Source organism: Lissotriton vulgaris, chromosome 4_1 (assembly GCF_964263255.1).
Source record: "Lissotriton vulgaris chromosome 4_1, aLisVul1.2, whole genome shotgun sequence".
Taxonomy (NCBI): domain Eukaryota; kingdom Metazoa; phylum Chordata; class Amphibia; order Caudata; family Salamandridae; genus Lissotriton; species Lissotriton vulgaris.
This window is the reverse complement of record NC_141691.1, coordinates 1071256169-1071278683: the sequence shown is the minus strand read 5'-3', so window position 1 is coordinate 1071278683 and position 22515 is coordinate 1071256169. Positions and strand designations below refer to the sequence as shown.

At 51.2% G+C, this 22515-nt stretch overlaps 1 protein-coding gene across 1 annotated transcript in view; it reads left to right on the top strand.

Annotated features, from left to right (window-relative positions):
- The window catches only part of DNAH5 (dynein axonemal heavy chain 5), a 5605957-nt gene extending 5584109 nt beyond the window's left edge, over positions 1-21848 (top strand). The window contains exon 72 of the mRNA XM_086967405.1: positions 21291-21848. Coding sequence (XP_086823531.1) covers positions 21291-21442 — 152 coding nt within the window. The 3' untranslated portion in view covers positions 21443-21848. The remainder of the gene's footprint in view (positions 1-21290) is intronic.
- The last annotated feature ends 667 nt before the right edge of the window (positions 21849-22515 follow it).

Here is a 22515-nt window from a genome sequence, read left to right as displayed (position 1 = left end):
GTGGCCAGAGGCCCTTGGAAAAGCACCCATACCGACGGACCATGCACGGAACCTGGGCGTCATCCTGGATTCCTCACTCTCGATGAACAGACAAGTCAACGCCGTTTCTTCATCTTGCTTCAACATTCTTCGCATGCTCAAAAAAACATTTCGCTGGATCCCCACCGAAACTAGAAAAACAGTCACCCACGCTCTGGTCACGAGCCGACTTGACTACGGAAACACCCTCTACGCCGGTACCACCGCAAAACTCCAGAAAAAACTCCAACGCATCCAGAACGCTTCAGCCAGGCTCATATTAGACATCCCGCGCAAAGAACACATCTCCGGTCACCTGAAAAGCCTCCACTGGCTCCCCGTCAATAAGAGGATTACCTTCCGGCTCCTAACCCACGCACACAAAGCACTCTACGAAATTGGACCCGAATGCCTCAACACACGACTGTCCTTCTACACCCCCCCCCCCCCGCCAGCTACGATCCTCCAACCAGGCCCTTGCCACTGTACCTCGCATCAACAAAACCACCATGGGAGGTAGATCCTTCTCCTACCTGGCAGCTAAAACCTGGAACTCACTTCCCACTCACCTTCGCCTTACTCAGAACCACCTAGCATTCAGAAAGCAACTTAAAACGTGGATATTTGACAAGTAAGTCCCCACCCTTCTTCAAGCGCCTTGAGACCCTCTGGGTATGTAGCGCGCTATATAAATTTTTGACTTGACTTGACTTGACTTGATCATATGTCACTGTGCAGGGGTCTCTGAAAAGCTGTTTATGGGGCACAATGCGGAGCGGTGTAGAGTGGAGTGTGGTTGACGACTTCTGTCAGGACTGGAATGCCAGATTGTCAGGTCTGGCCTGAGCCGAGAACAAGGGGCCAGGAGTGGTTGACCAAACCTCGACCTGGGTAGCTCCTGCTCTTTGACCTCCCTTATTCTGGGAGGGAACAGATGGTCCCGCTGGTGTTGTCCTTGATCTGTGACTGGTGGCTGCCAGCTGAGAGAGGTGATGACCGGAACTGTGCTATAAGCCACACTGGTGCCTAGATCAGCCGCCTTAATGTGCTTGCTGCTCGTCCTCAACATCTGCCGATGTCTAACACGGTGGAGGTGCCGCCACTTACAGTCTCCTGTAGGCCCCAATCTTGTGGTGGCGGTCCAGCAGTGGTCTTTCGGCTTCCTGGCTTACTCAGCAAACCTGCTCCTCGGCTTACCGATTGGCTCACTGCCACTTTTCTTCACTTTTGGCTAAGCTACACCAATTGTTCACTACTGTTACTGCATGCAAACAACCCGGAAGCAGGATACATTTATGCACATTTCTGTTTTAACTATTTTCCTCATCACTCATCATACATTTGCCCATCTCCTTCTTTCCAAATCCTGAGACAAGGATGAATGTGTAATGTCTTAATCACAGCTTCTTCTTTAGAATGAAACTCAACACTCAAGTAACTGCAAATTTAAGATTCTGTTTGTGATTATTATAGTATTGTAGGAAAATAGGATCTGCTTTAATGTTTACCCCACTTTTTGCTTGGTTTCAGTGTGTTTTTGACCCAGTCTGCTGGAATCCTTCTCATCAGGACCCAAACAACTGTGCTTTCTTCCCTAAATTGACATGGTACATACTTTAGCAACTCCACAACTGACTGCTGGTAAACCCTTGTAAGTCCCTAGTATATTGTACTAAGGCACCCCGGGCATAGGTACACCAGGGGTCTTCCATGGGCTGCATCATGTTGTGTACCACCCATGGAAGTCTACTTAAACTGTGACTACAGGTCTGCCATTGCAGCCTGTGCAAGTTAGTGCTTGCACCTCTCATGGCAGATGTAAGTTTCCTTCTATCTGAGGTTACTGCACTTAAAACCTATAAGTCAACCCTATGGCATGCTCTTTAGTCAAAAGGACAGGGTGCTGGGTTACAAGTGTGAGGGTGCTCCTGCATGAGCAGGACACCCCCACAAACCCCGGAGTTGATTCCAGTGTTGGGAGTATGATCTAATGTACTGGGGGCTCCTTGGGGGACACTCATGTACACCATGTAACAACCTTTCAGGGTCTGTAAACAAGCTAGTGCTGCTGCTGACCACAGACACAAATCTGGTCCCTTGCTGCTGAGCCAGGTTCGAGCAGGGGAAGTTAGAACAATAGGTTTCTAGATGCATGTATATACCGATCTCTTGCATTGATCTTGTAGGAGGCTGGCTTAGTGTATGGTGCTCACTTATTTAAGTGAAGCACCTTATCCAGACAACCCTTATGGTGATTTTAGGGGTCTTAGACAACCATAGAATACTCTCTAAGTGGTAGCTCTGGAGAGCAGCCGCCAGGCTTAGTTCAGAAGGAGCTTGTTTTATCTGAAAGAGACACGTTAGTGATAGATTCCTTACCTTAGAATATCCCCAGGCGTCAGAATGGATCCGGAAACTTTTGCGTAGCAGTACCCTTGCGCGTCGGTAGGCGTCGTCTGTGGCTCCGCGTCCGTCGTCGGCGTCGTGGGCGCCGTGATGACGTCCTCGGAGTACTTAGATGCCGCCTCCGCGTGCTGATGTCAGTTCTTCTTTTTTCTGCGCCAGCAAGCGCAGATCTGGAAAAAGCAGTAACCCTTAGTCAATTTTTGACTAACTTTTTGGATCATTTTTTGATCCTTTCTCTAAGTCTTTCCACTCCGATCGGTGCCATAGGGATGCCTGCACTGCGAGGATTGCGACCGCACGATGTTGGTCACGGATCCTCACCACCTGTGCCTAACTTGTCTAGGCGTCGACCACGACGACAAGGCCTGCTCCGACTGCCGGGCCCTATCTTCGAAAGCCAGGCGGGAGCGGTCCCACAGGCGACTCGAACTCCGGCAGTCGGCCCCGCGCCGCGAGAGGTCCCGGTCCCACGGGAGGTCGAGGGACAGGTCGCGGGCTCGGAACCACCACAGCTCCGAGAGTCGGCACCACTCCTCCGGGTCGAAGTCGTCGTCAGGTAAGAAACACAAGAAGTCGAAGAGGCGTCATCGCTCTTCTGACTCCCCCGACGCTCGCGCGATGCGGCTGGGGGTTCGGGTGACACCGCCCACGCGGCTCTGTCGGAGTCGCGGGCGCCGCGTCCAGCTCCACACCCTCCGGTCCCTGGGCGAGACGCGACGCCGGAGGAGATCGAGCGCTTCCTCATGGCCATGAGGTCCCTCTCTCCTCCGACGGGCTCCGCGGCGCCTTCAGGCCCAGCGGACCCGTCTGGGGCCCCTAGCGGGTCGGGGCCTTCGGTCCCGACGCCGTCGGGTGCTTCGGCCCGACGCCGCCAGTGCCTTGGGGCCCGGCGCCGCAGGGCCCCACGGTCCCGACACCGCCGGCGCCTTTGGGCCGGCGCCGCAGGGTCCAGCGGTCCCGACGCTGCCGGCGCCTTCGGGCCCGGTGCCGCGGGACCCCACTGGACCTTCTTCAGGATCTGGGTCGTCGCCGGTGGACCTTACGACCCCCCCCGGCGTTGGTCCGTCAGGTGTCGCCTCCCCGATGCCTCCTTTGCTCCGGTTCTGACGTCGGAACGGCCCCGCTGGGCGCCGCTTTCAACGGCGCTTGGAGAGTTTCACTTCTATGAACCGGCCCCATTGATTGAAAACCCGGAGTATCAGGAGATGGGAGATGAGGAGGATTGGGAGGGGTCTGGGGAACCTCTGACCCGAGAGTGTCAGTCTCAAGAGGACCGGACAGGTGAACTTGGGGAGGCCAGTGGCCTGGACACCTCTCCATACACTGGTTTTGTCTCCCCTCCTACCATGGCTTCAGAGGAGGGGGCAACCTATAGTGTAGTGTTGTTGAGGGCTGCCAAGGCCTTGGGCCTTGAGCTCCCCATCGCGGCCGTGAGGACTAACCTCCTCACTGAGGTCCTTAAACCGCAGTCAAGCTCGGCCGAGCCTCTGCTGCCCTTTAATGAGGCCTTGACCGACGTTCTTTTGGGCACTTGGTCCAGGCCACACACGGGTTCGCCCGTAGATAGGAATGTGGCCAGACGCCACCGCCCGGCCCAGGCGACCCATGTTTCCTGTCCACCCACCCCACCCCGAGAGTCTGGTCATCCAGGCCTCCAATTCCCAGACCGCATTTCCGTCGGCTCCGCCGGACAGGGAATCCAAGAGCTACGAGCAGTACGGAAAAAAGATCTTCTCCTCCCTTAGTCTGGGACTGCGGTCTTCCAACACCGCATGCCTCTTGGGCCGCTACACCCACTCTCTGTGGGAGACGGTTGCGGAAGTGCTGCCAGGGTGTCCGTTGGAGGTACGGGCCAAACTCGGCCAAGCCCTTCTGGAGGGCCGGGATGCAGCCAAATATTCTATCCGGTGTGGGCTGGATACCACCGACTCACTAGGTAGAGCGATGGCAATGACGGTGGCGGTTAGACGCCACGCCTGGTTGAGGTCCGCCAACTTTTCGACCGATGTCCAAAACACTCTGATGGACATGCCGTTTGATGGCAGTCGCCTTTTTGGCGACAAGGCAGACCATGCGCTTGAGCGCTTTAAGGACTCCAGGGCTACAGCCAAGTCCTTGGGCCTCTCGGCCCAGCGCCAGCAAACGGGTGTCTTTCGCTCCTTTCATGGCCAAGGAAGGGGCGCCCCCACACGTGCTGCCAGCCACACGCTGCAGACTAACTTCCAGCGCGGCGGCGGCCGTGGAAATCGCAGCAGAGGCGGTCGGGGACAACAGCGAGGCCAGTCCACACCCTCCCCTGCAGAATCCGCCTCTAAACCCTCCTAGTCCGTGCTTTTCGGCCCATGTGACGCCAGTGGGGGGCAGGGTTTGCCATCACCACTCTCACTGACGCACTGTCACTTCAGACAGGTGGGTGCTGCAGATTGTCCGAAGGGGCTACTCCCTCCCCTTCGAGACGACCCCTAAAGCCATGCCACCGCAACACCACAGCGTATCGGGGGATCATTTGCAGCTTCTCCAGGAGGACGTTTTGGCCCTCTTGGCCAAGGGGGCCATCGAGCGCGTTCCTGGGCCAGAAGTAGGACGTGGTTGCTACTCCCGCTACTTTCTGGTACCCAAGAAGGGCAAAGGGGGCCTACGCCCTATCTTGGACCTACGGAACGTCAACGGCTTCCTCCGGAAGGCGAAGTTCAAGATGCTGACTCTGGCTCAGGTCTTAGCTGCCCTAGACCCAGGAGACTGGATGGTAGCGTTGGACTTGAAGGACGCTTATTTCCACATCCCCGTCCTGCCGGCCCACCGGCGTTACCTGCGGTTCACGGTAGACGATGAGCACTTTCAGTTTACCGTGCTCCCCTTCGGCCTTACCAGCGCCCCACGGGTGTTCACGAAGGGGACGGCGGTGGTCGCAACTCATCTGCGCAGGTTAGGGGTTTCAGTCTTCCCCTACCTCGACGACTGGTTGTTGAAGGCGGGCTCGCCCCAGACAGTCGTCAGCCACCTCCAGACGATGGCAGACCTCTTGCACCTGCTGGGGTTCTCCATCAATGTGCCGAAGTCACACCTGTGCCCCTCTCAGAAGCTCCTTTTCATTGGAGCGGTTCTCGACTCGGCTCAGTTTCGGGTTTATCCACCCAAACAGCGGGTTCGGGATATACAGGCTCTGATTCCAATCTTTCAGCCTTTATCCCGAATTTCGGTCAGGTTGACGCTGCGGCTTCTGGGGCTGATGGCTTCCTGCATCCTTCTTGTGCATCACGCCCGTTGGCGGATGCGGGCTCTGCAGTGGGACCTGAAGTTTCAGTAGGCCCAGCATCAGGGCAACCCCCCGGAGGCCACATGGGAAAGGTGGAGATCAGAGGCCTCTGGTCTCAGGCGGAGTCCCTGCTCCATATCAACCTTTTGGAGCTGCGGGCGATTGGTCTAGCACTGAAGACATTCCTCCCCTCTGTCCAAGGGAGTGTATTGCAGGTATTCACGGACAACACCACCGCCATGTGGTACTGCAACAAACAGGGTGGGGTGGGGTCGTGGACCCTCTGCCAGGAGGCTCTGCGCCTCTGGCAATGGCTGGAACATCAGGGCGTGACCCTGGTGGTTCAACACCTGGCAGGTTCTCTGAACGCCAGGGCGGACGAACTCGGCCGCCGGTGCATGATGGATTACGAAAATGGCGTCTGAACTCGGACGTGGCGCAAGGTCTCTTTCTGCAGTGGGGAGAGCCTTGGTTAGATCTATTCGCCACCGAAGAGAACACGCAATGTCATCAGTTCTGCGCGTTGGAATTTCCAAGGCGGCACTCGCTCGGAGACGGAGTTGCGGTCAGTTGTATGCCTTTCCGCCTATACCACTTCTGCCCAGAGTGCTGAAGAAGATCAGGCGCGACCGGCACAAGTCATCCATGTGGCTCCGGACTGGGCACGAAGTTACTGGTATCCCGAGCTATGTCAGTCGATCACCCGGTTCGTCTGCCTATTCAGGAAGACCTTCTGTCGCAGCAGCCGGGGACGGTCCTCCACCCGAACCTGTCCAGTCTCCACCTCCATGCTTGGAGATTGAGGGGCGGCAGTTGAGGCCATTTGACTTGCCTCCTGAAGTCTGTAACATCATTCTGGCAGCCAGGCTTTCTCCACAAAGTCGGTATATGCCTGCAGGTGGAACAGATTTGTGGCGTGGTGCACAGCAAAGGCTGTGGATCCTCTCTCTGCCCCTCTTTCTGAGGTTCTTCTCTTTCTTCTTTCTCTTGCCCAGCAGGGCTCTGCTCTGGGCACTATCAAGGGCTACCTTTCTGTTTTTTCGGCCTTTTTGAGGCTGCCAGATTAACCTTCTTTGTTCAAGTCCCCTATTTTTAATCGTTTCTTGAAAGGCATCACGCATACGTACCCTCCTGTGCCCTTTGTGATGCCTCAGTGGGACTTGAACTTGGTTCTTACATTTCTGATGTGCGCTCCCTTCGAGCCACTTCACAACTGTCCTCTTCGCCTTTTTACTTTGAAGACTGCCTTCCTGGTAGCCATCACCTCTGCCAGGAGAGTGAGTGAGCTCCAGGCTCTGTCCTGTAAACCTCCTTTCCTTTCAGTCCATCCGGACAAGGTTGTGTTGCGGACAAGGCCCTCTTTCCTACCCAAAGTAGTAACAGCCTTCCACATCGGGCAAATCCATCACCTTGCCCACCTTCTTTCTGCCTCCGCATCCCTCGAGAGAGAGGAAGAGAGGCTCCACCGTCTGGAACCAAAACGTGCGCTCTCTTTCTATCTGGATCGCACACGCCAGTTCCGGGTGGAAGACCAACTCTTTGTTGGTTACGTGGGCGCTAAGAAGGGGAAAGCGGTGCACAAGCGGACCATCTCGCGGTGGGTCATCTTGTGTATCCAGACGTGTTACTCTTTGGCAAAGAAGGAACCCCCTGTTGGGCTGAGGGCTCATTCCACTCGAGCCACAGTGACTACAACTGCCTTGGGCCGAGGAGTGCCCTTGCAGGACATTTGCTAGGCGGCTACGTGGGCCTCGCTGCACACGTTTGCAAGACACTATTGCCTGGACAGTCAAGTCCGGAGAGATGGCTTCTTTGGCCGTTCCGTTCTCCAGGACTTTCTGGTGTGATTATTGGTTCACAGACCCACCACCGGGGTTGGTATTGCTGGGGTATCTATTCTAAGGTAAGGAATCTATCACTAACGTGTCTCTTTCAGATGCACAAGTTACTACTTGTGTAACGATATATCTGTAAGAGACATTAGTTAGTGATAGATTCCTTACCGACCCACCCATCCTCCCCGTTCTGCGAACCGATATCTAGAGTTAAGGTCATCCCCTTTCAGGGCCCTAGTTTCAAGGCACCAGTGTTGGTTTTTAGCATAGCTCTGCGTTTCTGGCGCGGAAAAGCTGTGTCTAAGAACTGACGTCAGCACGCAGAGGCGGCGTCTAAGTACTCCGTCGACGTCATCACGGCACCCACGACGCCGGACGCGGAGCCGCAGACGACGCCTACCGACGTGCAAGGGTACTGCTACGCAAAAGTTTCCGGATCCAGTCTGACGCCTGGGGATATTCTAAGGTAAGGAATCTATCACTAACTATTGTCTCTTATAGATATATCGTTACACAAGTAGTAACTTGTGCACCAGGACTAATCATATAGTGTAGGTTAAACGAAAAAGAGCCACAAAGTGTTGTTATAAAAATAAGTATATTTAGTATACACAGTCACTAACACATTGGTATATCTCTTACCTGAGATATCAACACAGTCCACACAATATTTCAAATGTAAACAGGTAAGTAAGTACAAATACACAGTGGTCTCCAGGGGGAGAACAAACCATATACTAAAGAAATGGAATGCGATATGCGACCGAAGCCAGGGCTTATACCAGAAGACTCAGAAGAGTTGGGGTCCACAGGAGCCACCCGAGGTAAGTACCCAGGAACACCATGAAGGCTGTGTGTGGAGCGGAAACACAGCCACATACTCAATGCAAGCCAATAGGAAAGTCGCAGTTGCAGTTTTTAAGAAGAAGGACCCTTCCCAGAAGACCCTGAAGGAATTCTTAGGACGCAGAAGGTTGGAGAGTCACCCTATCCGTGAATTCCCCAGGAACCAGGATACCTTCACCAGGGAAGCTGGATGCATAGGTGCAAAGTGACCCTGGAAACTGCCGTAGACCGCAGTGGAGGATGCCGCTGGCGAAGAAGGTGAAAGAATCCGGACAAATCCAAGGATGGATTCTTGAAGAGGGGAACCTGCAAGCAAGGGGACAAAGTCTATGTCACTCTGAAGTGACCAGGAGGCACAGACGACCCATGAACACCAATAAGACCCATGACCACCAATGTTAGAAGATTCTAGGGTGATGATGGTGACCTTGTCACTGCAGCTGCGAGGACCAGGCAACTCTGTGGAAGACCAGGAGCCGTTCACCAGCTGTCCACGTTTGAAGTCAAGAACCAAGGGGGCGGTGTCAGTCGGGAGCACCAACAAGCCCTGTCAGCAGTTAAGTATTTCAGTACATCCACAATTTGCTACTGGTATACCTTTGTAAGTCCCTAGTATATGGTACTAAGGTGCCATATACTGGGGACATGGTAAAAGAAAAGGGTGCAGTGTTAGGACCAGCTAGGGACTCGCAAAATGCAAGTTAGTCAGGGCAAGGACCGAGCAAGCAGGGGACCCCACTGAAGCCAAAAAAGACCCTCAAGAGGACCCACAGGCCGAAGTATTCTGTCAGGACGAAGATCTTGGCAGGAAGAGATACTGGAGGCTGGAGCTTCTTGTATCCCGAAGCTCTCGGGAGGAGGGAGTCAACAAGACTTGGCAACGGCAAGTCGATGCAGTGCACAGGGATTCTGTTCCAGCAGTTCCGATGAGGGATCCTGGCCTCAAACTAGCTGAGAGGACCGGTCAGGCCTCGAGGGAGTTGCATGACCACCACCTGTGTTGCTGAGCCTTTCGGAGTTCATGGGTCGTCAGGAGCAGCAGACCGGTCAGCTTTCTTACACTGCCTGCAGATGCAGGGGAGTAACGGCTTCACTCTAAGGAGATTCCTTGGGGTCTCTTTGATGCCCACAGGCCTGGAGAAGAACTTGGATGAAACACAGGCATGGACGACGAAAAAGACTTGCAGAACAGTGAGACCAGGAACAGCAGTAGCCTTCCTTGGTGCAGTCTCGGCTCCACGTGAAGTCCAGCAAAATCCAAGGTGCCCAGACGGTAGAAGTTATAGTGGTTTAGAGCCTGAACCTTGTCCAACAACGAATCTGAAGAGCCATCCACAGATAAGCCCTTAAGTACCCTAGGGAAAGGTTTCAGACAATTCAAGGGTCCCTCCCAGGGGAGGGGCTGGACAGAGGGGAGTGTGCTTAGTCCATATTCATGCCAGATCGGGAGCTAAGGGCTCCCTGACCTGTCTCAAACCGGAGTATGCAAGGAGGGCACCAAATGTGCACTGCAAAGCAGTCTGGTGGCGCGGGCAAGCCCCCCACCAAAGCCCAATACACTAAGTCCCAATTGGAGGTGGTCACACCTCCCTCCTTGTGACAGGAAACCTATTCTCCTACCTTCCCCTCCTTCAACTCAGCTCAGCAGCAGGAGGGCAGAATCGTGTCTGGGTCTGCAGCAGCACTAGCTGGCTGGCAGACCCTGGAAGGCTCGTACTGGGAGCACAAAGGACTTCTCGGAGGAGCCCCCTGGTGTATGGATTCATACCTCCAACTCCAGTAACAGTGTTGGGGTTTGATACCAAACATGCCCAGGTTCAGCACAGCCAGTATAGAGTTAACCATCATATAATGACGCATGGCCACTAAATGTGCCAAAATTGCTGACCGCTCTTGAGCCTGGAGAATCGGCTCCGGGGCTTGTAGTGGGTATCCTGCTGTGCAGGGCACCCTCACATATATAATCTGGCACTCCAGGATTGAACGCCCTACCTTAGGGGTGACTTATAGGTTTTACGTGCAGTGGCCTCAGATATAATAAAACTTATATCTGTCATAAGTGGTGCTAGCACCAGCTTACACAGGCTGCAATGCAGGCCTGTATACACAGTTTGAGTGGTCTTTCATGGGTTGTACAATACATGCTGCAGCCCATGGGAGACGCCTGGTGTACCTATGCCTTGGTGTAGGAAGGTGGCTACCTGACTATGGTTACCCCAGATTTTATTGCCTTGTGTTTAGCTGGTTTTCGACTTAGTTGACCTGGTTCCCTGCTAATCAGGGCCCCAGGCTATCTGCTCTCTCTGTAAAATGGATTCCATGTACCCTAGGTGCATAACTTAGATTGGCTTGGGTCAACTTATCAGCCCCTGTACAGAGCACTATAGGTGCCCAGGGCATAGGTGCATCCAAGGCCTACCAGGGGCTGCAGCATATCTTTTGCCACCCCTGGCTGGCTATCCAAAATTGACACAACTGGCTGATCACTCAGCTGGGGCAAGGTGGTGTAATCACCCCTTGCTTAGATATAGTATACCTATAAATAAACCTATCTGGACACATATATACCTATCAGTCACTCCTATGGCAGGCCTTAACAATCCTGGAGGCAGAGTGCTTGGTTTTATGTGAGATGGTGCTCTAGCATGAGCTGAGCCTGTCTGCAGCTGTCGGGACCAATTCCCTAAGCTGTTCCAGGATAATGCCAACCATTTACTCTTAAGTGCATTATAATCCTTGCGGTTATATGTTAACTTTGGTTTGGCTTTATCAAAACATGTCGTGTAAGGTGTCATACGATTTGGAATACTACCCCCTCACCAGTCCCAGTGACGGGGGTAGCATTCCACCCCTCTAGAGGGAGACGACATGTTACTTTGCTAAAACGCGGTTGATTTTAAAAGAGCCTCAGAGCCACAAAATGGATGCTTCTGCCACAGACACAAGTCTGACCTCCTGCTGCTGACCGAAACTCAGTACAGGAGGCCTGGACAAAGGTTTTAATGTCACAGGGAGTTGTTACACCACCCCAGACAGGAGATAGTGGATTGTAGCAAGGAGGTTTGAAAGAAACCAGACACTGCCTGGGGCGCACAAGGCTGCCCCTTGCATAATCCGGCCAAACCGGTTCTGGGGCACACCAGCCCCTGTCCCAGCGCGGCCTGGATCAAAGGAAAGGGGTGTATCCACCCCCTTCCTGGGTCCCACCCATAGGAGGGGACCTAGCAGGTAATCCAGCCCCCTAGATTGGTATAAGAATGGAAGCAGTGCCAACGCACTCAGATTATCCTGATGAAACATAGGAAACAAAACTCTGGACCCTCCGACATCCTACTCGACGTAGAAGACTGAAGAATCTCCCTTGTGGTCAAGAAGTGACCACCCTGTGCAAACAGGCACCATCCAGCACCTCGACGTCTGCTTTGTTGCAGTTCCCGCTGGAACTCGAGCGACAGAGATCGACAAGATCAAGCTTGCCTGCCTTCTTACAGCCCAATCCACAGTCCCTGCAGAGCTGAGACCCGTGGAGGCGACCGGAAGCGTGGGGCACGCCATCTTGAAAAGACCACGAGACGCTGATCGTGCAGCCCACGAGTGACCCTTGAAGCTGTACACCGGGGTTTGAGAATCCCCAACCCTGAGCCACTCTAGCACCGAAGCTCACCCCTCTACACTCGACGAGTGCCGCGTGGGGCCCTTCTGCTTTCTTTGGCTCGACGCGTTGGCCCGGTCACTTGCCAGCTGGCTTGTGGCCCTTGTGCCTGCGAAAACCTAAAACCGACTTGTGATTCTGGTTGCTCTAGACTTGCACCCGCTCCTCTGAAAAGGAGCACCCGCTCTGACCCTCCTGGTCCGAGTGCGAAGCAATCTTCCAGTCCTGCGTGGATTGCTCTTGCCAAGTGTTGTTGACTCCGATCTTGAAGCCGACAGCGCCGACGGTGAGAGCCTGCGTGGAACAGCTCGTGACCCACTCCTGGACGTCGCAGATGCCCCAGAGCCCACGTGGCAGCGGAGAGAAGCGCCTTGACAACCACCTGATTGCGCCCGACATTGCCTGGTTCCGTCCTGGTTCCTCCCTGGTCACTGCTGAGTGACCCAGACTCTGTCCCATCTGCTTTCAGGTACTTTTCTACTCTGATCCACCCTTGGATCACACCGGACACTTCTCCTTCACATCGCCTGCAGCATCTTCAGCTTCAAGCACCAAGAACCTGCGTGACGAAACCCGACGCCACTTCGACCCTATGCACCCGCTTCCTGGGGTGAGGTAACATTGCAACGCCGGTGTTCCCACACTGGTACACACCTCTAGGGCCTGTGTTTAAAGTTTTGTCCTTCTAGGTTCAGCGGAAGTATCCTTAAACTCAACTTGTGTAACTTTTACGCACCATTGACTTAACATTGGTGCATGCGTGTGCTTTAAGCGCTGCACCCGAATCCCGCGGGCTTTTCCCGACTTCAGCATTGCTTGTCCCGACTGCTCCCAGCGATTCCCTAGGCCTTAGGCCAACCACTGTTCAATTGGTATCTCTTATACCACTGTCTTAATATATGGTTTGAGTGGCCACCCGCCCTCATCCATAATTGTGCAACTTTGTATGTTATACTGTGCTTTTGATTTAATGCTTGCGCCCCTTGGCTCATAAAGAGTACTGGGGATTATTTTTAGTAATAAACACGTATATTTTTATAATATATACTTGTGTGGTGTCCTTTCATTTGATATTACAGGATTGTGATTGGTAAAACAGCTCGCTTAACACGACCTCTTGAGTTTAGCCTTTAAGGCTGCTTAGTCCATGCTACCACTAGGATAGCTTGTCTAATAAGGTTGACTTACAACCAGACACCATAAGGGATTGTTTGGACTGTAATAAGGTGGTTCCAGAATTGGAAACATCACATATCAGGCCAACTTCTCACATTGGTGTGCAGCGGTGCGGATTTGAGCTTGCTGTTGTTTTACCATTGCAATCTTTTTATCAAATTGAAAGATCACATCAAGTACCTTAGGTACATATAAATCAAAAGCTTAGCATATTTAAGTTCTACTGAACGTAGTAGTTGTAGATTAAAGGGATTAGCACACCCTGACTACAACTCACTAGCAAGGTACAGTAGGAAAACACTTAGTGTAGGTAAGTGCACCACTTGCACCTCACTAGCAGTCATGTCTGACACAGGAAGAGCTTCCGGCTCTGCCCCTGTGACAGTTGACCTTACCAAGGCAACTTCCAGCTATGACAAACTTAGCCACAAAGACTTGGGTGCCTTGTGCATTGCAAGGGGGCTAAAAAGGGGTAGAAACCCCACCATTCCTTCCCTGATAGCCATCCTGGAAAAGGATGACTTAGATAGGCGAGTGCAGCTCCCTTAGATTAAGGAGATGGAGTGAACACCCCTGAGAATGAGACCACTCCAGAAGAGGAAGAAGAAGAGGAGGAAGAAGAGGAGGAAGGCTCAGAAGTAGATGAGCCTGAGGATCAGGATCAGAGGGGTAACCAGGTTGTGGTTGCCAGGCTTAACCAGGCCAACTTAGACCTACATGGGAATGGAGAGGGCCAGCACCTCCCCAGATCCTATAACATAATTCCCACAGGCAACAGGAGGGTGAGATCTCCATCAGGGGATTCTCATGTTTCTAGTGTCTCCAGGGAATCTTAAAGGGGAATGACTTCCCCCCAGAGGAAAGCGCATAGGGCCAGAATGAGGGCTGTCCAACTCCAAATAGAGAGGTAAGAGATAGCCTTGGCCCAAGCTAAACTTGCTTTAGCAAGGGAACAGAAAATATGTGGCTTAGATGCCACTGGTGGCAGCAACAATGTACCTAGAGAGAAAGACAGGTCCTATAATACTAGAAACCTGACAAAGATTGTGCCCCCTACACAGAAGGGGATGACATCCACAAGTGGATAACTGCTCTTGAGAGAGCCTGCATGGTACAGCAGGTTCCTGAGGAACAGTGGGCAGCAATCTTATGGTACTCCTTTTCAGAGAAAGGGAGAGATAAGCTCCTCACTGTCAGACATGAGGATGCTAAAAACTACAAAGTCCTGAAGAGGGCTCTAATAGATGGGTTTGGCTTAACCGCTGAACAGTACAGGTTGAAGTTCAGAGACACCCAGAAGACACAGACACAGGACTGGACTGATTTTGTATATTGTGCTTACTAAGGCTCTGGAGGGTTGGCTACATGGCAGCAAAGTACATGACTTCACAGGATTGTATAATTTGATTATGAGGGAGCAGATCCTAGGTAATTGTCAGAACCAGCTCTTACACCAGCACCTGGTGGACTCAGATTTGACCTCTCCCCAAGAATTGGGAAAGAGGGCAGATAAATGGGTCAGAACCAGGATTAGGCCTAAGAATCAGGACAGTAACCAGAAGAAGGAGTCTACCAAGCCTCAAGATAAGGGTGGGGATAAAAGTAAAGAAAAGACTTCCCCAGGGCCCCAAAACTCCAAGAATGGGGGTGGGGCCCAAGACACTTCTTCAACTCAGAAAAAGCCTTATTGTCATGCCTGTAAACAGGTTGGGCATTACAAAACAGACAGCTGTTGTCCCAAGAACGGCAATAAAGAGAATATACCTCCAAAGCCAGCTCCAACACCTCCTTTTACTGTCAGAAGTAATCCCCCAGGAAGTGGGAGCACACCCAGGAATCTGGGTGGGTTTACTTTTGGAGCCCAGGTGGACCCTGGCCTATCCAGGTCCCCATCCCCAAATGATCTTGTTTATGAGACTGGCATGGGATTTGGCAACTTCTCTGATTGCCCAAATACCTTGAGCAAATATAGACAAGAACCCATCATCAATGGTTTGAAAGTTGAAGCCATTAGAGACACAGGGGCTAGCATCACCATGGTGGCTGACTGTATAGTCCCCTCTAAGCAACTTTTACCTGGTGCCACATACCAGGTAACAAACATTGATGGAATCCAAACAAATCATCCCATGGCAGTAGTAAGTCTCAGCTGGGGAGGTGTCACTGGCCCAAAGAGAGTGGCAGTGTCATCAAACTTGCCTGTAGACTTTCACTTGGTAATGATTTAGAAATCTCAACCTGGGCTGAGGTTGAACAGGAAACCCATTCTAGAATGGTAAATGCCAATGGTAAGGTTAGTGGGGCTGTAATGGCTACAGCCCCAACCCAAGATGTCCTTCCTGAAAAGGTTGGTAGGGCTGTGCAAGACTCAGCCCCATCTTTAGCAGAAGCTCTTCCTAAACAGAATAGCAAAGCTGTTATGATAACAGCAGAAACCCAAACTGAGTCTCCTCCTGAAAAGGTTGGTGGGGCTGTGATGGCCACAGCCCAAACTCAAACAGATATGTGTGTTGTGAAGCCTGAAATGATGGATCACTCCACCCAAACTGAGAGCATGGAGGAGGAAGAGGAATCTTCCCCTCACCAGACATTAGGACAGGATCAGCCTCCTCAGGGAACTGATCTTACTCCTGATGAAGGAACGGCCCCAGAGGTTGCTAGGCCTGGCCTGACAGAGCCTCTGATGGCAGTGGACCCTTCTCAGGTGGGACCCAGTCTGGAGCAGGTAACATGCCCCTCTCTACCTTGACTTAGTCAGCCCAGGGCTGCAGAGGACAAGAAGGACAGTGAGACCCAGAGGGCCCCCTGTCAACTAAAGCACCCCCATCAACAGATTAGGGGCACCAAAACTAGTAGCCCTAGTGAGGTGAAAACTTTAAAACCCCCTGAGGGAGCCCCCTTAAAAATAGTTAGGGACCTCCCACAGATGGATTCTGTTGGGCACAGCCAAACCTGGGACCCAAAGGGCCCAAACCTGAACTGTCCCTCCAGCAAGCCAAACAGAGGGACCCAGCCTCCAGCTTTAGGTCGCCAGAGGCTGACCCTGATAGAACAGTGAAAGAAAGGCACACATGGCGGAAGATAATTGGAGGAAGCTGAGCCCTAAATTAGTAGAGCCTCACTTCAATACTCCATATCCAAACCAGCCTTTTTCCTTGCATAAACACACCCAAGGTAGTGATTCCCTATGGCGGAGACCCTCTAATACCCCAAGGGTGAGGGACTTCTTAGTGGACCATGAGACAGGGGGTACCCATGCTGGTGCAGGTACTTCCTTATATGGCCACTCAGGCAATATAGGCTTACCGGGCCAAGGATAGCCTTATCTCCTTTCGTTTGGGGGGGGGGGGTTGTGTAGGAAGGTGGCTACCTGACTATGGTTACCCCAGATTTTTTTGCCTTGTGTTTAGCTGGTTTTCGACTTAGTTGGCCTGGTTCCCTGCTAATCAGGGCCCCAGGCTATCTGCTCTCTCTGTAAAATGGATTCCATGTACCCTAGGTGCATAACTTAGATTGGCTTGGGTCACCTTATCAGCCCCTGTACAGAGCACTATAGGTGCCCAGGGCATAGGTGCATCCAAGGCCTACCAGGGGCTGCAGCATATCTTTTGCCACCCCTGGCTGGCTATCCAAAATTGACACAACTGGCTGATCACTCAGCTGGGGCAAGGTGGTGTAATCACCCCTTGCTTAGATATAGTATACCTATATCTAAACCTATCTGGACACATATATACCTATCAGTCACTCCTATGACAGGCATTAACAATCCTGGAGGCAGAGTGCTTGGTTTTATGTGAGATGGTGCTCTAGCATGAGCTGAGCCTGTCTGCAGCTGTCGGGACCAATTCCCTAAGCTGTTCCAGGATAATGCCATACCATATACTACGCTGACGACACACAGCTGCTATTCACCTGGCCTAAGGGTGTGTCCGATCCATCAGCTGTCCAGTATTGCTTGTCGGAAGTATTTCGGTGGCTTGCACAAGTCCAACTTAAGTGCAACGAAGACAAGTCCGAGGTCTTGCTTTTTGGCTCTTTCCCTGACAACTTCAAGGACCAGATTTGGCCCCCGGACCTGCCCTGCCCTAGTACGATGGGTGGCCCAGCTAAGAACTTGGGAGTTTGGTTCGGCCAGGACCTGAAGTTCTCGGACCATATTAAAAAATTGACCGGCATCTGTTTTGGTACCTTGCGAGCCCTGAGAAGATTTTTCCCTCTTCTTCCCAGGGCAGCCAAGGAGACGGTTCTTCGAGCCCTGATTTTATCTCGGCTCGATTACGCTAATGCCTTATTCAGTGGCTTGCCTGCGTACATGGATCATCGCCTTCAGGTGATACAAAACGCTGCAGTACGCCTGCTTTTCTCTCTTCCTAGGAGGTCGAGCGTGCGGGCGAATTACGAAGTCTGCACTGGCTCCCAGTGCCACACCGAATTCTGTTTAAAATTCTGGTGTTGGCATTCAGAGCCGCTCACGGCCAGGGACCGACGTATTTGCAGAAACGGTTCTCATTTTATACTCCCAACCGTGCCCTACGATCGGCCAACCAATGCCAATTGGCCATTCCCAAGTACAAATACACCCGATTGGGTGGCCAATCTATTTCATTTAAGGCAGCTTCTGCCTGGAATGCCCTCCCCCTGTTCCTTAGAGCCTTTCCATCTATTAATGTTTTTAAGAAGGAACTTAAGACCCATTTGTTCAACGCTCCACTCTAACAGATCTGTGCTAGATTCATCACTCTTGCTGCTGAATTATTCACCGCGCCAGGATACCCCGTGGTAATAGAGCGCGCTATAAAAGTTTTAATAATAATATACTCTTAAGTGCATTATAATCCTCGCGGTTATATGTTAACTTTGGTTTGGCTTTATCAAAACATGTCGTGTAAGGTGTCATACGATTTGGAATACTACCCACTCGCCAGTCCTGGCGACGGGGGTAGCATTCCACCCCTCTAGAGGGAGACGACATGTTACTTTGCTAAAACGCGGTTGATTTTAAAAGAGCCTCAGATCCACAAAATGGATGCTTTTGCCACAGACACAAGTCTGACCTCCTGCTGCTGACCGAAACTCAGCACAGGAGGTCTGGACAAAGGCTTTCCTGTCACAGGGAGGTGTTACAACACCCCAGACAGGAGATAGTGGATTGTAGCAGGGAGGTTTGAAAGAAACCAGACACTGCCTGGGGCGCACAAGGCTGCCCCTTGCATAATCCGGCCAAACCGGTTCTGGGGCACACCAGCCCCTGTCCCAGCGCGGCCTGGATCAAAGAAAAGGGGTGTATCCACCCCCTTCCTGGGTCCCACCCATAGGAGGGGACCTAGGAGGTAATCCAGCCCCCTAGATTGGTATAAGAATGGGAGCAGTGCCAACGCACTCAGATTATCCTGATGAAACATAAGAAACGAAACTCTGGACCCTTCGACATCCTACTCGACGTAGAAGACTGAAGAATCTCCCTTGTGGTCAAGGAGTGACCACCCTGTGCAAACAGGCACCATCCAGCACCTCGACGTCTGCTTTGTTGCAGTTCCCGCTGGAACTCGAGCGACAGAGATCGACGAGATCAAGCTTGCCTGCCTTCTTACAGCCCGATCCACAGTCCCTGCAGAGCTGAGACCCGTGGAGGCGACCGGAAGCGTAGGGCACGCAATCTTGAAAAGACCACGAGACGCTGACCGTGCAGCCCACGAGTGACCCTCGAAGCTGTACACCGGGGGTTGAGAAGCCCCAACCCTGAACCACTCTTGCACCGAAGCTCACCCCTCTACACTCGACGAGTGCTGTGTGGGGCCCTTCAGCTTTTTTTGGCTCGACGCGTTGGCCCGGTCACTTGCCAGCTGGCTTTATGGCCCCTGTGCCGGCGAAAACCTAAAACCGACTTGTGATTCTGGTTGCTCCAGACTTGCACCCGCTCCTCTGAAAAGGAGCACCCGCTCTGACCCTCCTGGTCCGAGTGAGAAGCAATCTTCTAGTCCTGCGTGGATTGCTCTTGCCAAGTGTTGTTGACTCCGATCTTGAAACCGACAGCGCCGACGGTGAGAGCCTGCGTGGGACAGCTCGTGACCCGCTCCTGGACGTCGCAGATGCCCCAGAGCCCATGTGGCAGCGGAGAGAAGCTCCTCGACAACCACCTGATTGCGCCCGACATTGCCTGGTTCCGTCCTGGTTCCACCCTGATCACTGCTGAGTGACCCAGACTCTTTCCCTTCTGCTTTCAGGTACTTTTCTACTCTGATCCACCCTTGGATCACACCGGACACTTCTCCTTCACATCGCCTGCAGCATCTTCAGCTTCAAGCACCAAGAACCTGCGTGACGAAACCCGACGCCACTTCGACCCTATGCACCCGCTTCCTGTGGGTGAGGTAACATTGCAACGCCGGTGTTCCCACACTGGTACACACCTCTAGGGCCTGTGTTTAAAGTTTTGTCCTTCTAGGTTCAGCGGAAGTATCCTTAAACTCTACTTGTGTAACTTTTACGCACCATTGACTTAACATTGGTGCATGCGTGTGCTTTAAGCGCTGCACCCGAATCCCGCGGGCTTTTCCCGACTTCAGCATTGCTTGTCCCGACTGCTCCCAGCGATTCCCTAGGCCCTAGGCCTAACCACTGTTCGATTGGTATCTCTTATACCACTTTCTTAATATATGGTTTGAGTGGCCACCCGCCCTCATCCATAATTGTGCAACTTTGTATGTTATACTGTGCTTTTGATTTAACGCTTGTGCCCCTTGGCTCATAAAGAGTACTGGAGATTATTTTTAGTAATAAACACATATATTTTTATAATATATACTTGTGTGGTGTCCTTTCATTTGATATTACAGGATTGTGATTGGTAAAACAGCTTGCCTAACACGACCTCTTGAGTTTAGCCTTCAAGGCTGCTTAGTCCATGCTACCACTAGGATAGCTTGTCTAATAAGGTTGACTTACAACCAGACACCATAAGGGATTGTTTGGACTGATACAAGGTGGTTCCAGAATTGGAAACATCACATATCAGGCCAACTTCTCACACTTGGTTACATTAGTACCATACACTAGGGTCTTACATGAGTACACAAGTAGCCAACTGGGAAGTCATCAAAGTGCTTACCATAGTCAAATTTAGGGAGAAAGCACAGCAACTGGGGTCCAGATTAGCAGGCTCCGAGTCAGACTAGTCAGAAAACAGAATACCACCAGAAAAAAAGTGGGGGTAACCATGAAAGCATCTCCTACTTTCCTACAGATCTCTTGTAGATGTCTTTTACTTCAGTGTGTGTGTTTTGCACGTATGGTCGTCTGACCTTCTATACGGTGTACGTCGCTGCATTTTACATACACCCTTCTTGATGACCTGGTTCAACCTCCTTAATTGTACTTGTGTGTTTCCTTCCCTCTCTTCAATGAGCGTCACTGTTTCATTACTTCGGAGGATGCCTTATGCATCTATTAGGGTTCTTAGTACAAGAGCGGTTTCTTTTTACCGTTCTTGTCTTGCTAGTGATGCTCTTCATCATTCATTGTACTCTCTTTTTCTCTTTCTTCATCATTCTATGATTGGAGGATGTTTGTTTCAAAATCTGTTTCTCCGGATAGTTTCCTGGATGATCACACGTAAATAGCACTTATTATGGGTTTCTGTGGAGTTACATGTAGATTTCGGATCTTCCCTACCAAAATTTGCATGATACGATGAATAGGGTATGCTTTTCTCCTGTTAAGTTCCGTCAGGTTTGACTTTGCAAAATGTAACAAATGGAAAGATATTTCATACACCCAATAATTGCTGGATGCAGTAAATACTATCAACCTCGTAATTCTGACCCCTGCACAAATGGGTTTACACAGCTGTCACAACACACAGGCCCATTCGTAATCAGGGCCTAAGTGTAATTAAAACAAAATTGATAGATATGTTTCACATACTGAATCCAAAGGGGCATTGTCATACCACATTAATAGATCCAGTGAGGGGATTAGGGAAGGAGAAGGTGACAAGAAAGGATGGGTGATTCTGATTGCCAGTCTAGATCTTAACCTACAAAGCAGAAGATAAATGTTTCAACTGTGTAGCTAACTGTTGCCTGTTTTCTTTTTACAGATACCAAAGATGTCTCGTTGTATTCATGCCCGATATACAAGAAGCCAGTGCGCACAGATTTGAATTATATTGCAGCAGTAGACCTTCGAACAGTCCAATCACCTGACCATTGGATTTTGCGTGGTGTTGCACTTCTCTGTGACGTGAAATAGCAATAATTATATTATGTGTTTTACCTCAAACTTTTTATGATAATATTGTGCGAAAGCAATATTACCAACAGACATTTCAAAGGTTTTAACTAGTGCAGCTTTAGGACAAGTGTGGTCAATGCTTCAAAAGAGTTCCGTCTTCTCTTGAGATTATGGCTTTATTGTCCTGAAGTTAGAAATGATACGTACATGTATTTTTATATTTTTTAGGAAGAGCAATATGTGGCAGACACTGTTTTCCGAGTTTATACAGCAGTAGAACAATTCGAACAAGCACAGATGTCTGACACGTTTCTACCATGACCGTGAAATAGTAAACACATTTTTCACAGTGAAATGCAGAGTATTTACAAATTGCAATACATATTTGTGAGCGTTTAATAAAGCAGACATTACTTTCAATTTCACAGTTGCCTTGTTTCATTTCCTTCTATTGCATGTCAGGTGTGGGGTCAGAGATCCAGTTTACAAACATATAGGAGCATATTTACAACAAAGTGAACGAGTGCTGCGTCTGTCTTCCTGGCTTAACGCCGCACTCTGCCACTTCAGAAACGCAGTGTCATGCTGCGCTGACTGCAGCAGCACTTACAGCTCCACCCGCATCCTCTAGCGCATGCCCCGCTTGCCAACTCTCGTCGACTAGCGGGGGTGGCGCTTGAGGTCATAAAACAGGGGTGGTCTGCGGTGGAATGCGTTTTCGTGTTCCGTCTGAGGAATTCAAATGGTGGTCTACGTTAAGGTTGGTATGTTTCACACTTATCATTGTTTATGTCTTAAATTCTGCAGTCCTAATGATTAATAAGTATTCTTTCACTTTTTAGATATTACTGTGTCAGTCTCAAGTTCTAGTTGTTCACATCTCTCTAAACCACCAGCAGATCATTCAACAGGTAAACTCCTACATTTACCACAGGTTCACAGCAAAAACGAGGAGAAATAAAGTATTTCTCCATGTTTCATCTGTTTAAGACCAGGTTGTCCCTGGTCTTCATTTTGGCGCTGCCTATTTACGCTACCCTTGTAACTAGGGAGCTGGGTCAAAATCAATGACTGTTGCGCTGAAACGCCCA